Source organism: Hyperoodon ampullatus (genome assembly GCF_949752795.1).
Source record: "Hyperoodon ampullatus genome assembly, chromosome: 9".
Taxonomy (NCBI): Eukaryota; Metazoa; Chordata; class Mammalia; order Artiodactyla; family Ziphiidae; genus Hyperoodon; species Hyperoodon ampullatus.
The window spans coordinates 98,075,693-98,090,062 of NC_136922.1; the positions used below are offsets into that span (position 1 = coordinate 98,075,693).

General features: G+C 37.4%; 1 protein-coding gene across 1 annotated transcript in view; it reads right to left on the reverse strand.

Moving 5' to 3' along the window:
* The window catches only part of TPK1 (thiamin pyrophosphokinase 1), a gene marked incomplete at both ends in the record, with an annotated part of 342,964 nt that overhangs the window by 161,103 nt on the left and 167,491 nt on the right, over window positions 1-14,370 (reverse strand). Inside the window, one exon of the mRNA XM_079711871.1 lies at window positions 8,313-8,408. Within this exon, the coding sequence (XP_079567997.1) occupies window positions 8,313-8,408 (96 nt within the window). The remainder of the gene's footprint in view (window positions 1-8,312; window positions 8,409-14,370) is intronic.

Here is a 14,370-nt window from a genome sequence, read left to right on the forward strand (position 1 = left end):
TACTCATTTATCTGTTTCCTCTATTAGACTGGAGTCTATTTGAGGCCATGCATTTGGTCACCAAATCCTAGCATAATGTCTTAACAGACACATATTACGTAAAGGTTTGTTAAGCTGATTGGAAGGTGATCCCCAGTAGCTTCCACAATGTACCTAAGGGGAGAAAGTCTGCCTTTGGAACGCTGAAGTGAACTTTTGACTTTCCTTGGGTAACACATCCCTCAGTGAGCACAAGGCACACGAGGTCCCCCACAGCATGCGGGAAGCCGGAGCACACCTCTCCTCTTCTCTCTCCACCCAGGCACGAGGCACACAGTGGTCAGCGGGGCTATGCAACTCGCCCTGCTGAGGGATCCCATCACTAAACATATAGATCCCATTCTCACTGGTTCCCTGGGAAAAGGGGACATTGAAGACCTCCCCTAGGAAACACTGCAACATGGGAGGAGCCCTCTGTTTAATTCAAGTGTCTGATATTAAAAGAAATCTTGTAAAATTAGAATATGTCCAAAAGAAACAATGCTAGAATGTTAACTAGACTTATTGTGGTGATGATTTCACAATTTATACAAATATTGAATCATTATGCTGTACACCTGAAAGTAATATAATGTTGTATGTCAATTATACTTCAATTAAAAAAATTATTTTCACTTAAAAAAAACAAGGAAATGATGAGTCCATGAAACTGGGCTATAAACTTTAATTAGTCTGATTCCTAAAAACATTATCTAATTTAAATATCATATTGGTCCATGAAATTTATTATAAAAGCAAAAGAACACTATATATATTTTATAAAATATCTTATTTATATTTATAATTTTTATAAAATATATTAAGGTATATGCTTTATAAAATAAATATCATATATAACTATATTACATATAAAATATATTTTATAAAATTAAATAGAATATATAAATATATTTTATAAAATATATCTATAAAATACAGTATTTTATATTTTATTTATATAAAATTTATATTTATTTTCTGTAAATATATAAATACATTATGCAAAGGAAATTATATAAAATGTTATGAGATCACAAGAACTAAGGTGCACAAAAATATATGACTATTAATACCACCACCGCTGCTACTATTATATTTTTATGAAGGACTTTACATGTGGCAGGCACTGCAGTAAATGCTTTGCCTCATAACTCGCCGGTACGTGTAGATTATTATTCTGACTTTCCAGATGAGAAAGATGAGTCTTAAAGAAGTTAAAGAGCTTTCTGTAGTCATGCAGCTGAAAGAATGTCAGCATAACCCGAGCATCTGAGCACCTAACCTCTAATTACAATGTGTTGGAGACTAATTCTTTTCATAATAAGCATATTCATTCCTACAATTGGTACAGACAGCAGGCAATGTAAGGAATGTGGACACATGTCACATGTGTTGTGGGAGAATTAGTAGGAAATGCTAAGAAGATTCTTTGACAGAGGATACATGCCAGCTAAGGTTTGCCAGGATATCCTTTGGAATCTGCCTTGATGTTATTGGAAATAAATTTATTCATTGAACAAGTATTTACTGAATAAGTAACTGGGAGAAAAGAAAAGACTTAAAGCAGATGTCCATTTAAGATAGAGGATATAGGGCTTCCCTGGTGGCGCAGTGGTTGAGAGTCCGCCTGTCGATGCAGGGGACGCGGGTTCGTGCCCCAGTCCGGGAAGATCCCACAAGCCGCGGAGCGGCTGGGCCCGTGAGCCATGGCCGCTGAGCCTGCGCGTCCGGAGCCTGTGCTCCGCAACGGGAGAGGCCACAACAGTAAGAGGCCCACGTACTGCAAAGAAAAAAAAAAAAAGATAGAGGATATAAATTTTAGTAAGGGAACGGAGTGAAGGGGGCAAACAGAAGGCTGTAAAGTAACCCGGGTAAGAAATGATAAAGGTCTGAACTAAGATAGTACCAGTAAGATTGGAAAGAACAAAGTGGGCACAGGAGATACCTGTAGAATCAAAGCAACTGTGACCAGCCACTGACGGATGGTACAGGGATAGTAAAATATAAGGTTACTCTCAGGTTTCTGCCAGGTGGATGGATGGTAGTGCCACTGAGACAGAAAAGAAAGAGAAAATGAGATTTTGTGAGAAAGATGATGAATTTTGGTTTACACTGAAATGAAGTTCCTCTGGCCTTCCAGTTAGGGCTTTGGAGTTCAGGATTAGAGATAGATATAGAGTTAATGGCACAGAATGATAACTGAAGCCCAGAGAAACAAGATAAAAGTAAAAGGCACGTATGACAGGATATCAATATAAGAAGAACCAGGGAGAACATGGAGGTAGGGATGGAGACCACAGGACTTTGACAGGTCAGGAGGGAACGCAGGAATAAGCAGGGTCACTCCTTCTAGATCCAGTCCTGATCAAATCATATCCTTGACTGAGTCCTACCATACTTTGATCTCTAGGGAGGCTGTGAAAGTTGAGAGGATCTGGCCTGTCATCAAATTCCTAGTGAAGATTTTCAAGCAGGCATAGTTTTCATGTACAATAGTTGCCTAAACATGCAGCAGAATCTTACAGTTTGAAACTTTTTGAGGAAACATTTTAAAATTGAGAGAGTCCACAAAAAGTTATGGATTGTAGTACTTTTTAGTCTATATTACTATAAGTCATGGCACAGAAAGATGACACCATTCCACTGTTAGAGCATACGTGCAACACTGAACATACTTTTTCAGATAAATGTTTTATCTTGAAATAACTTGAGATTTAGTAAAAAGTCGTGAAGATACTTCAGGGAGTACACACTTCACCCAGTTCCCAGTGATGTTAACATCTTATATAAACATGGCACATTTGTCACAACTAAGATTGACACTGGGGCACAACTACTAATGAAACTCTGGACTTTACTCACATTTTACCCCACTGCATTTAGTTTTCATGTCTCTCTCACCTCCTCTGCTCTGTGACCGTTTCTCAGTCTTTCCTTGTCTTTCATGACCTTGAAAATAGCGGTCAGGTATTTTGTAGAATGATCTTCAATTTGGGTTTCTCTGATTTTTTTCATAGATTAAACTGAGATTACGGGTTTCAGGGAAGTACACCGCAAGTGTCCTCCTCACCCTACACCTGGAGAGAGGGGCGTGTACTACTAACATGAATTATCACTGATGATGTTAATTATGATTCCTTGATTAAGGTGGTATCTGCTAGGTTTTTCTAATGTAAAGACAGTATTTATTCCTTTCCAGAACACATGTGTACACACACGACAGATTTATTACGTTTTGCTTTAGATAAGATTGAAATCTTGCCAAAGATACCAGCTCATCAGAGCGGACTTTATTGAAGACATCAGAGTACCCTGGAAAATACTTCTCACAGCACTATCATAGTTCTTCCAGCAACCCTAGGGATATCTTATTAAATTGATAAAGTAATGAGTCCAATCAGATACAGTCAGTCTTAAATTTGATGAGCAGCAACAGATATTTAGTATGAACATAAAAAAGTCATTAGTCCATTACAAACCAGTCATGTCCAATACTGATAATCAGTAGATATAAACAGTCTAAAACTCTCCAAGATCAGCAGGTAGGTCTGACCCAGACACCTTTCAAATTACTACTTCTCCCCTGGGTGCCTTTAAGAGTGGAGTCTCTATCTCCCCACTTGGTCCTTTTGGTCTCCTGAAAGTAAGCCCCACTGACCGTTGAAGCCAAAACTCCTGGGGGCTCATCTTCTGGGCACAGGATCCCCGGGATGAGGAGCCCGATGTGGGGCTCAGACCCCTTGCTCCTTGGGGAGAACCTCTGTAGCTGTAATTATTCTCCCACTTGTGGGTCGCCCACCTGGGGGTAAGAGTCTTGACTATACCATGACTCCGCCCCTCCTACCCATCTTGTTATGGTTCCTTCTTTATGGCTTTATTGTATAAGGTCTTTTCTGGTAGGTTTCAATCTATTTCTCTGATAGTTGTTCTGTAAATACTTGTAATTTTCGTGTGCCCCTGAGAGGAGGTGGACTCAAGGTCTTTCTACTCTGTCCTCTTGGGTTAACTGATCAATCCTACAGTCTTTATGTGATATTTAATTTGTAGTCATTAATATTTGTCTGTGTGTATAAAACTTACACATTTGCTCTTATTTATATAATACTCAGCATCCTGCATCGTTTGATTAAAAAACTGCTTCCAAAAAAGTAACACAGGGGCTTCCCTGGTGGCGCAGTGGTTGAGAGTCTGCCTGCCGATGCAGGGGACACGGGCTCGTGCCCCGGTTTGGGAGGATCCCACATGCTGCGGAGCGGCTGGGCCCGTGGGCCATGGCTGCTGGGCCTGCGTGTCCAGAGCCTGTGCTCCGCAACGGGAGAGGCCACAACGGTGAGAGGTCCGCGTACCGCAAAAAAAAAAACCCCCAAAAAAACCCCCAAAAAACAAACGGTATAAATGGGCTAAAATGTATTGAGGTTTTAGCAAATAAAACTAGTATGAGTTTAAATCTATACAATGTACAGTTTGAAATTAACATCAACTTTTCTGCCCAAATTTTGCCCAATATAAAGTCTGTTTAAAACATCAGAAACTGAAGTAACTGATTCTATTGCCATATAATTCTAGGAAATACCCTAACCTGTATTTTAGGAGACCTATTATTCTTAGGGCCTTATAATCTAGATTTCTTCCTGATTCATCCTAATCAATGTATATCTTACATTTTTTGAAACTTGGAGCAATAGCTTTTAATGTTTTCCACTGAATTCCTGGGTTTAGATCTCAAACATGTATTACAGCATCAGAATATATATGTGCTCTTTGAAGATTCAGTCATATCGGATAGCATCCTGATAAATTTATTATTCATGACTCAGTCACAGATAAACAATGTAGCGACATAAAAGCAAAGCATTAAAAAGTCACACGTATCAGAGAACCTTTTTGCAGAGGAATAAAAGTGGAGGAGGAGCAGGTTTAAAACAGATAAATAATAAATAAGGTAATTTAGGGAAATCTTTTCTTTTATGATTAACCTCATGTTCTAGATAGTAAACTCCTTTTGGATAATGACAGACCCTAATCCAAATTCTGTAAAGTTCTAATATGGTACACAGTATGGTTCCTTAACATATTAAATACTACTTTAATTCAATTCATTTATACTATAGTTAATATTTTAAAGTATATGCTAAAAAGATAAGATCTTACTACAAAATATAGACACCTTGAATACAAATTCATATTTATAATTTAATAAGTGGAAAACAAGAAATGTATGATAATTTTGTAAGATTTATTAGGTGGAGACGTATAGAGGATTTTCTGACACAGTTTATGTGTATTTTAGAAAGAAATTTGTAAAAGCCTTCATGATGATCTCACTTGAGGGTAGGAGAATGTGTGGAGGGGAATCTTTTATGATTTTCCTTTCCAATCTTTCTAATCTTGCTTTTCTCCTGCTATTATGTTAACCCAAAGACAATGCTGTGCTCCCAGGTTAAACATAAAGTCAGGTGGAAGCTCACAGAGAGAGTCCTCAGATTTAACATAACCATCTTTTTCAGTCTGAACAAGAGCTAATTTGGATGGTTTGGTTAGTAATGAATTCAGTTGACCTAACCATGCTTCTTCAAACACCAAGTAACCACACTGTTCTCTGTCGTAAAGCTCTTCAAACGATCTGCTGTTGGTTCACTGAAGTGTTAGCCATCTTCTCTGTGGACTGCCATACTTGGCCACCATCTTCTCCCCTTTGCCATCTAACTTCTATTTGTTTCTCATGTCTCAGCCCTCTCTAAAAAACCTCTCCCCTAACTGCATCATCTCCTGCTCTCCTGTGAGTTCCCCGAGCATCTCTTATACGCACAGGGCTACCGTACAATCGTGAACAAGACAGACCTGATCCCAGCCTAATGGGCTACACAGTCAAGCTGGGAAGAAACGCCTTAAGCAAACAATTAGATATACACAATTAACACAATTATTAAAAATGTTCAGAGTATCGTAAAGGAGAAAAGAGGGAGGCATAGAAATGTAGAGCCGCAGAGCCTAACCCAGAGCTATGGTGGCGGAAAGAGGACGTCCTTGAGGACGTCAGGCATACTCTGCCATCATGGCCTTGGCAAAGACAAGGAAAAATACAAAAAAAAAAAAATCAAAATATATTCACAACATTCTAGAGAGAGGGGGCAACATATATACAAAAAACACCTTAAGGCAAAGGAGAGGAGGGAATCTGGCATATTTTGGGAACAAGGAGAAAGGGGGACTCAAGATGAGGCTGGAGAATGCACTGGACCCAAAGCATGCCAACCACGGAGGTGCCCAGCTCCCATTCTCTCCACAAAGACCTCGCTACTGCGCTGAGAGGAGGGCAGCTGGCTACCCGGCCCAGCGGCAACCCCTTCATGACACAGCACAGCCTGCCACCAGGGCCATGCACGTCCCTGGCGGCCTCCAGCCTATGACTAAGCACGGTGGGAGCAGGAGGGTGCGGCCCTTTCTGCCCAATGCAGGAGTCCTCTAGTAGGTCCTCTCACTCCAGGCCTCCACTGGCTCGGCCAAGACTTTGTCCAATTTGTTTCACAGATTATATACACCTGATTATCCTCTTCCCCTAGTTTGACACTCCCTCTGGATTTTGGCCTTGTTGAGTTTGAGATACGATGATTTGTTTGGAGATTCAATGACTGAATGCTGTATTAGAGACACTATCAATTAGACACAACAAATGACACTCACATAATTTCATTCCCAGCTTTCAATATACTCAGTGGAAGTACTAGGAAAACTGAAACAGTTGTGAAGATTTAGAATTTTTTTCTAAGAAACTCAACATCAGCTATGTCGGGATGAAGCAGATAACTCTCAATAGGTTGTCTTCTGTTTTCCTTAAACAAATATATTATTACCGCAATTGACTGCTGGAAGTAGCACATTAGGTGCAGCTCAAGGTACAAGAGAGATGAGAAATGTTCGTTCAATTACATTTATCAAGTTTGCAGAGTGAGTTGCTTGTCAATTATAATAGTTAACAAGGCTTTCCTTCAAAGGGAGAAAAGGATCTACTGCCTCAACTTAATAAATATACATTAGAATAAATCTTTCATAACTTCTGCGAAGGAGTGAGTTTTTATTAGGGGTGCGTCTCCACTGCCTATGCCATCCCGCTACACGTGTACTAGCCCTGTAGTTGGACTGTATGAGACATGTGGATTGACCCCCCACTCCCTGCTCCAGTCCAAGACAATCAGGTTATTCTCATCATCCTTCGCCAAAACCAAGGGGTGGTTAATGGAGAGATTTCAGGACTTAGGTCTCATGACGGTGGGAAGTGACGACCCTGCCCCTCAATCCCTCTAGATGTAACAGTGTAAAAAAAATGGCTACAAGCAGCCATTGCAGACAGTCAGGGGAACCAGACTGAAGAGAAAGCTTACACAGCAGAGCCAAGACAATGGAAGAAGCAGACATGAGATCTGACTGCGCTGTGTCTGAAGTCGGCCCTACCCCGTTCGATTACTGAGGAAAGGCTGAAACACGTCTCCTGTTACTTGTACTGTGAAAACCATCCTAATGTACAGAGGTGTTTTCCTAGTTTTCTTAGTTTAAAAATGACACATTGGATCATGCATCTCAGCTTACCTTCCTGCCCTTCCCAGGAAAATAATGGTCAATTGTCACTCACTGCTTCAGGTTTAATTTCGTGGATCTTCACGGAACACAGACTTTAAAAAGTCTGCATATCATTTCAACAAGTATCAAAAAAAATTGTGAAATATAAAAACATACAAATTTGTGCATTAGCTAATTGATGTGATTAAACACTTGGGTGCCAGGTGAAAATCACTATTGAACACCTTAAAGAGTCCACATGTGCAAAGCAGCAGACTCTTTTCTCATTTAAAAAAAAAGTCAGTAATATTTTATTTGTTTATATACCAGTTTGCAATGTTGGCCAAATCTAGGCCATAGTTGTTTGTTTGTCTTGCCTACATAATATATAAACACACAAACACAAACACACACAGCTCTTCAGGGCAACAACCAACCTGAGATAGAAAGCAGCTACTCCCTTTAGGCTGAGAATGAGCTGCCAGTTTTGTTTGCTTTATACAAGGTCCACTTCACCCATTTTGGGACCTCATCACAGTAAGGTTCTGGAATCTGTGACCTGTGATTCAAGTGCTAATGTTTTGACAACTAAGTGCAGATTTATTCATATACTGAAAAAACCTGACAAGGGAATCCAGATAAGCAGCACAAAAGCAAATGATTTCAGATAAGTAAAAACAGGATTTTTCACATCCTTGGTGTAAGACTCTTAACCACCAAATAGGCGCCTATCTTACCTGTAGGTCTTTTTCTTCTATCTTATTTTGGAGCACTTCAAGGCACTTGGTAAAGTCAGTATGGTATTGATCAGGAGTTGAAATAATTTCACATCCCTGTGTTAAATAAGATAAAAAGTAGGAATAAGTAATGATGTCAGCCTAGGAACAAGATCAAGAGCTATAAAAGTAAAGAGGAAGTGTCAGACATATCCTGTCATGCCTGTATTATATCTTGATCATTAGAATCATTCTCATTATCTTTATTATTTCACATAACAAGACATCTCAGCAATGATGTTAGACTATCACAATAACGACCTGATTACGACAAGCACTTTACCCAAAAAAGCACAGATTATACTACATTAATGGTCTTTAAAAATCACTGCTGTGATGACATTCAAGATTAGCATAAGGACTCAGGTACAAGTATTATAAAATATATTCACAGCGAAATTACCTGAAATTAAACTATTTCTAAAAAACTTTGAGTTTCTTCGAGCAGACTTCCTAAGTTTACCCACAGGACAGAAAAACTAATACTGAACTAATGATAAACTACAACTACATTTTAAGTAAAATCAAGTTAGATGTCCTATAAAATTCCTTTACAGCACCCTATTTTCCTCATGTAAAAAGAAGCAGGAAGAGAGATGCCTGTGTAAATATGTCTCCTGGATTACCTTTTGGACATAATGAAGTGAATTTATAAGTTCTTTGCCTTTTCTACAACAGATAACTAGTGAAAAACACTGAAAAATATTTATAAATATAGTGCCACAAAAGTGCCAGCTTGTTGGCACTAGTGAACTGAGGTGGTGCAAGAAACGATATTTTTGAAATGACACCTTTCTCTCCAATGTCTTACGGAAGCAAAGGTATGTAAAACCAGAGCACGAGGGGACTTCCGACTTCTTAATTCAGGAATAAAACAATGCAAGGTCTCTGACAAACAGCTGAGTAAGTGAAAGTTAAATATAATCTAGTATATAAAGTTGCCATTCGAAGAGTTTTCAAGGATGAGAGAAAGCAAATTAACCAAATTAACGGAGCAAATTAACCAAAGTGGAACAAATTGCGCGCGCACGCGCGTGTGCACACACACACACACGCACACACACAGAGAGGCAAAAATTCATGTCTGGCAAATCCTTGCCTATAGCTTTGGGACCACAGGATCTTCGGGCAAGAGAAGACTCTCTGCTCCTTGAGTACAGGGAAACTGACCACTGCATTTCAGTTGCTAAGACAATACCAGCACATACCAAGCAGTCTACAGAAGTTTGATGGATAGATAAATGATGGATGGATTAAAACCATTTCTCTCCTCATGGGACTAATGGTACGTTTCTCTGAAATATTAATGTGGATAAATCAGACTATGAGTCTAACTCAGAAAAGCAACAATGACATTATTTTTTCAGGCATTATGCTACCTGCTGCCATTAGGAAACTATGTAACACTTATTTTAATGTATGATTAATCAGGTTCTTAAAATGGTGACAAATATTAGTGCTTCATATGCAATTATATAAACTAAAATTTAACAATACATTAATGTTAACAAAGTGAACATCCAATCAGGTAAAGTGAAATACAAATGTACCACTGAGGCTTAACCAATATAGCAGTCTAAAGTACTACATAAATAATTCACAGTATTTTTTAATGAGTCATTATTTCTCAATAGAAAGAAAAATGACAAGGAAACAAACTGATATCAGGAACTTAGTAAATTTAGCAATAAACAGTTTTCAGAACATGCTCTGGAATGGTAATAGTTCAAGGTAATTTCCAATAGTGCCGGCATCTATAGCTATAGCAAACACAAAAATATATGCTCATAATGTATGATCCTAATCTCAGTAAAACCACAAGTTATCTAAAAAGCAAAGGTTTATGTTCAGTGTGGTATATTTTAAAAAGAAAAAAGGTTCAAGTAAGGGTTATGGTAAATACTCAGATTAACCAAATAATTTTATGATTAGTTAACCAAATAATTTTATTATTATTTAAATTATTAATAGTCTACCTTAAAAATATTACAATATTTTATTAATACCAAATAACTGTATTATTACATCTACCTTATGACTATTAAAATATTAATCAAAATATTAGCTTTAAGCTATAAGCTCCATGAAGGTTCCCACTACGTCCCTTTGTTCATTATTGCATCTGCATACAAGAACCCAACACAGGACACAGCAAGTGGTAAGCATTCAATAATGAATAAAGTCATTTATAAAAGCCTGAGATAAATTACCACTCTAGACCAGGCATCAGCAAAGTTTTTCTGTAAAGGGCCAGATAGTAATTCTTTTAGGCTTTGCAGGCCAAAGGGCCTCTGTCCCAACTACTCAGCTCTCCCTCTGTATCATGGAAACATCTACAGACAAAAAAAAAATGAGTAGGAATGTCTGCGTTCCAAAAAAATGGAAATGTGAATTGCACGTAATTTTCACGTTGTGAAATATTATTATTCTTTTGATTTTTTTTCCAACCATTTAATACTGTAAAAACCATTCTTAGGTTGCCAGCTATACAAAAGCAGACAGCGGATGAGATTTGGCCTGTGGGCTGTAGTTTATCAACCAATCCCCATTCCAAGCCCACAAATAGTTTTTGTGATTTTAACCACCAAACTCTGTACATGTTTGAGGAATTTAATATGAGGGAAAAGTTTCAGGCCTTTAAAAAAAATCTCTGCGAACTCCCTTTTCCTTATCTGTAATGGACCTAGCATGCAAACTAACAGTGCTGTTGAGAGGCCCTGTATAATGCCCAGAAAGCACTGGGCACAGAGATGCACACAAAGCAAATTCTCACCTCAGCACTTCTGAACAATCTCTAGAAACATGGATGCTACAGTCACACCACCTCGCATCAAAGATCACTAGAGTAAGCGAAATATTGCTAATATTCCCCATAGAACTTTGTGTGGAGGCTTATAAAACTATTTTTGAATTCACTGACAACCTGTAAGAAATTATTACAAGACAATGAGTGTCATTAATCAACCTAATTTCAAAAGATCAATGCAAAAGCCATTAGACTGTCATTCTCAATTAATTTTACTGTTTGCCAATAATTCAACTAAAATAGGTTAATGAGTTTTTACATTTAACACACGTAAAACCTATCAGGTTATATTATGCTGACTCCTTTAAAACTCCTTAATTGGAAAGGAAACAAATCCTCTGGAAAAAAAATTATAACAACATATCAATTGTTATTTCGTGCACTCTATCCAGAGAGAGACTTAGCCTCCTTAAAACAAGAGGCAAGTCCAGTGAAAGCATTCCCAAACTTGCTATTTGCTTATTCATTTTAGGGTAAGTCATTTAGTGCACATCCATCTAGCCAGGACAAGAAAGGACTTGTGAAAATTATCCTGCAAAAATTTTATGGAGCTCTGAGACTTCTACTGTAACTTTATGGACTGTGTTTATAAGGTTAAAAGTTTAGAAGTGTTATTTCCTTGTAGGTACTATGCACACCAATTCTGAACATTTATTTGGAGTGACTTGCATATAGCTTCTCACCTAGCAGAATTAAATACGTCTGTAGCTACAAAATCTAAAATGCTTTTCAACAGATTATCTTCCTAACAACATATAACTTAATTCTCTGAAAAATCAGATAACCTCAAAAGAATCTTAAAATTAGAATCTTAAAATTGTGATCTGTTGATAATTAACTATCTTCCTCACTAAATCAATAACGATAATAAAAGTAACATTTGAGTACACATCTTGTTATATGAGATATGAGTCACTTTATATGAATTATGTTCTTGAATCTCTAAGACAACCTTATAAGGTTAATGTAATTATCACATTTTAAGATGTGTAAACTGAAGTTTAGAGAGATTAAATAACCTGTCCAAAGTCACACAGCTGCTTTCGGACATAGTATGTCATCTGAAGCCCATACTCGTAACCTACCATGCTTTGTACTCAACCCTGCTTAATTAAACTTTGGGTATTTTGGAATGTTTAAGCAGAAAAACACCTTTATAATTTATACTGAACCTTTATTTAGTTGCTTTTCTCCTGTTTTAAATACCTGAAAATCCTTTAGCTTTTAGACAGACATGACCCCTACCTGACTCCATGCTGATTCCGTTGTAGCCCAAGGCTTGGGACCCTCAGAGCACCCACAGACATCTGAAATGGGCATTGAGTGCTTAGCTATCCTTCTCATCCCTTTTTTCTGCTTTCCCAACTCATTATATTGTCACTATATTTATCATTTATATTCATGACATAATTCACTTTTTTTGGCTATTAAACATATCGTTCTGATCAATATCTCTGTATAGAAGTGTTTATTTCTGGTTATTTTCTTAGAATTGAATTCTTAAAATGAAATTACTGGGGAAATTATAAGAACATTTTTTTATAACCCTTGGTAGATGTTGCCAGAGTTTCCTGCCTTTCCAGGCAGGCTGTAAATATGAATATTCCTACTGGTGTATGAAGGTGAAAAAAAATTTCTTCTTTTAAAATATAAGTAACAGTAGGAAAGATAATTCATCATGAGTTTCTTACTGTGAATTAACTTACTTGCCATACTTCCTTCTTAATCACAAACAGATCAATTTCATTAAGGAAAAGATGACTTTCATTGGAGAGGAAGGGAAAAGAAAGTTAAGATAATTTTGGAGTGTGAAGCAGGGTTGAGACTGGAAGTGGTTCACCCAACTGAGGACTAAGGAGCTAAAGGACAGTATGAAAGAAACGGACACTTCTGGGAGGGGAAACAGGTGTCAATCAAGGGTAAAGAAAAGGAGGCAAGAAGATGTCAAAGGCCACCTTTCAAGTTGGCTCTGAAATGATGAAATACAATTTATTATCCCATCACATTAGAATATTGATACTTTTTTAAAAAAATAAGCAAGGATAATAAGAGCTTTATGGGGTCTTAAAATTCTAGCTCCCACACACTTTATTTTCCCCTATCCATTGCTGAAGTAGCCTTTCTTCCTGTATGTTAGCATACATTTAAAAATATTTAGGGAGATATACTCAAGTCTTAAAAAAAGTTGAATACATTACACTTTTAATAATGAGGTTCCATAATCTTTTATTAAACTGAATTGACCAGAACTCTGTAATAAGAAACTGCCTGCCAGATTAAGAGCACAGCAGGCATAAAGCAAAATGACTTATACTCTGAATAATCAAAGATAGAGATCTAAAATTAGCCCAAACTTGTTCTCAAATTTGCTAAGAAGGGGAATAGTTACATAAAGCTGATTGAAATCTAAATGATCTATGTTCCTTGACACAGGTATGAAAATTGTCTTTTTACTCTGTAGAGATGTAATCACAAAGTAACCATTTCCCACTTTCCTCTTTATTGTATAAAGCATACTATGGTAGATTACTACTTCCATTTTATTTACCAGACTTCTAAAAACATCTCTACTTTAAAACTAAAAAGTTTTCTTTAAATTATCAAATGACAGCTGATGAGTAACAATTTCTTCAGCAAGAATGTCACATGATTAAACTCTTAAAAATTCTAAGTAACAAGTTGCCTAATGTAACCCAGTGTTCTTTTTCTGTTTTTCTAGACAGTGTATAAAAGAAGAGAACAAACATAATTTACCTTGTAGCAATTCTCCATTCAATCCCAAACATAAAGAGACATTCTAATCTGCTATAATCTTCACTGCCCTGGGAGTTGTAAAATAACCTTTCCTTTCAACACAGCATTGAACGAAAACTTTAAGGGTTTGAAACAAGAAAGCCACCACGTCTATTAACAGAAGTCAAAAGTTATTTTAAAACAGCACAGGGTCTCAAAATGATGGCTTCCTTCCTAAAAGCAGAGCCAGAGTTCCCAGTGGAACAGGGTGGGTGTCCAAAAGACTTAACATAGCAGGCTCAAGAATGCTTTTCTAAAGCCTGCTTGCATGGTTGGCCTTTGTACTAACACCTGGAGGACCTGAATGGCAAACAGTTCCCTATACTGATAAACAACTTTCCCCAATAGTGGCTCACTGTGCCTACATTATTTGTACAAACAATGTGGTTTATGCTAAGCACCTGCTTTCTTTCTTTTTTT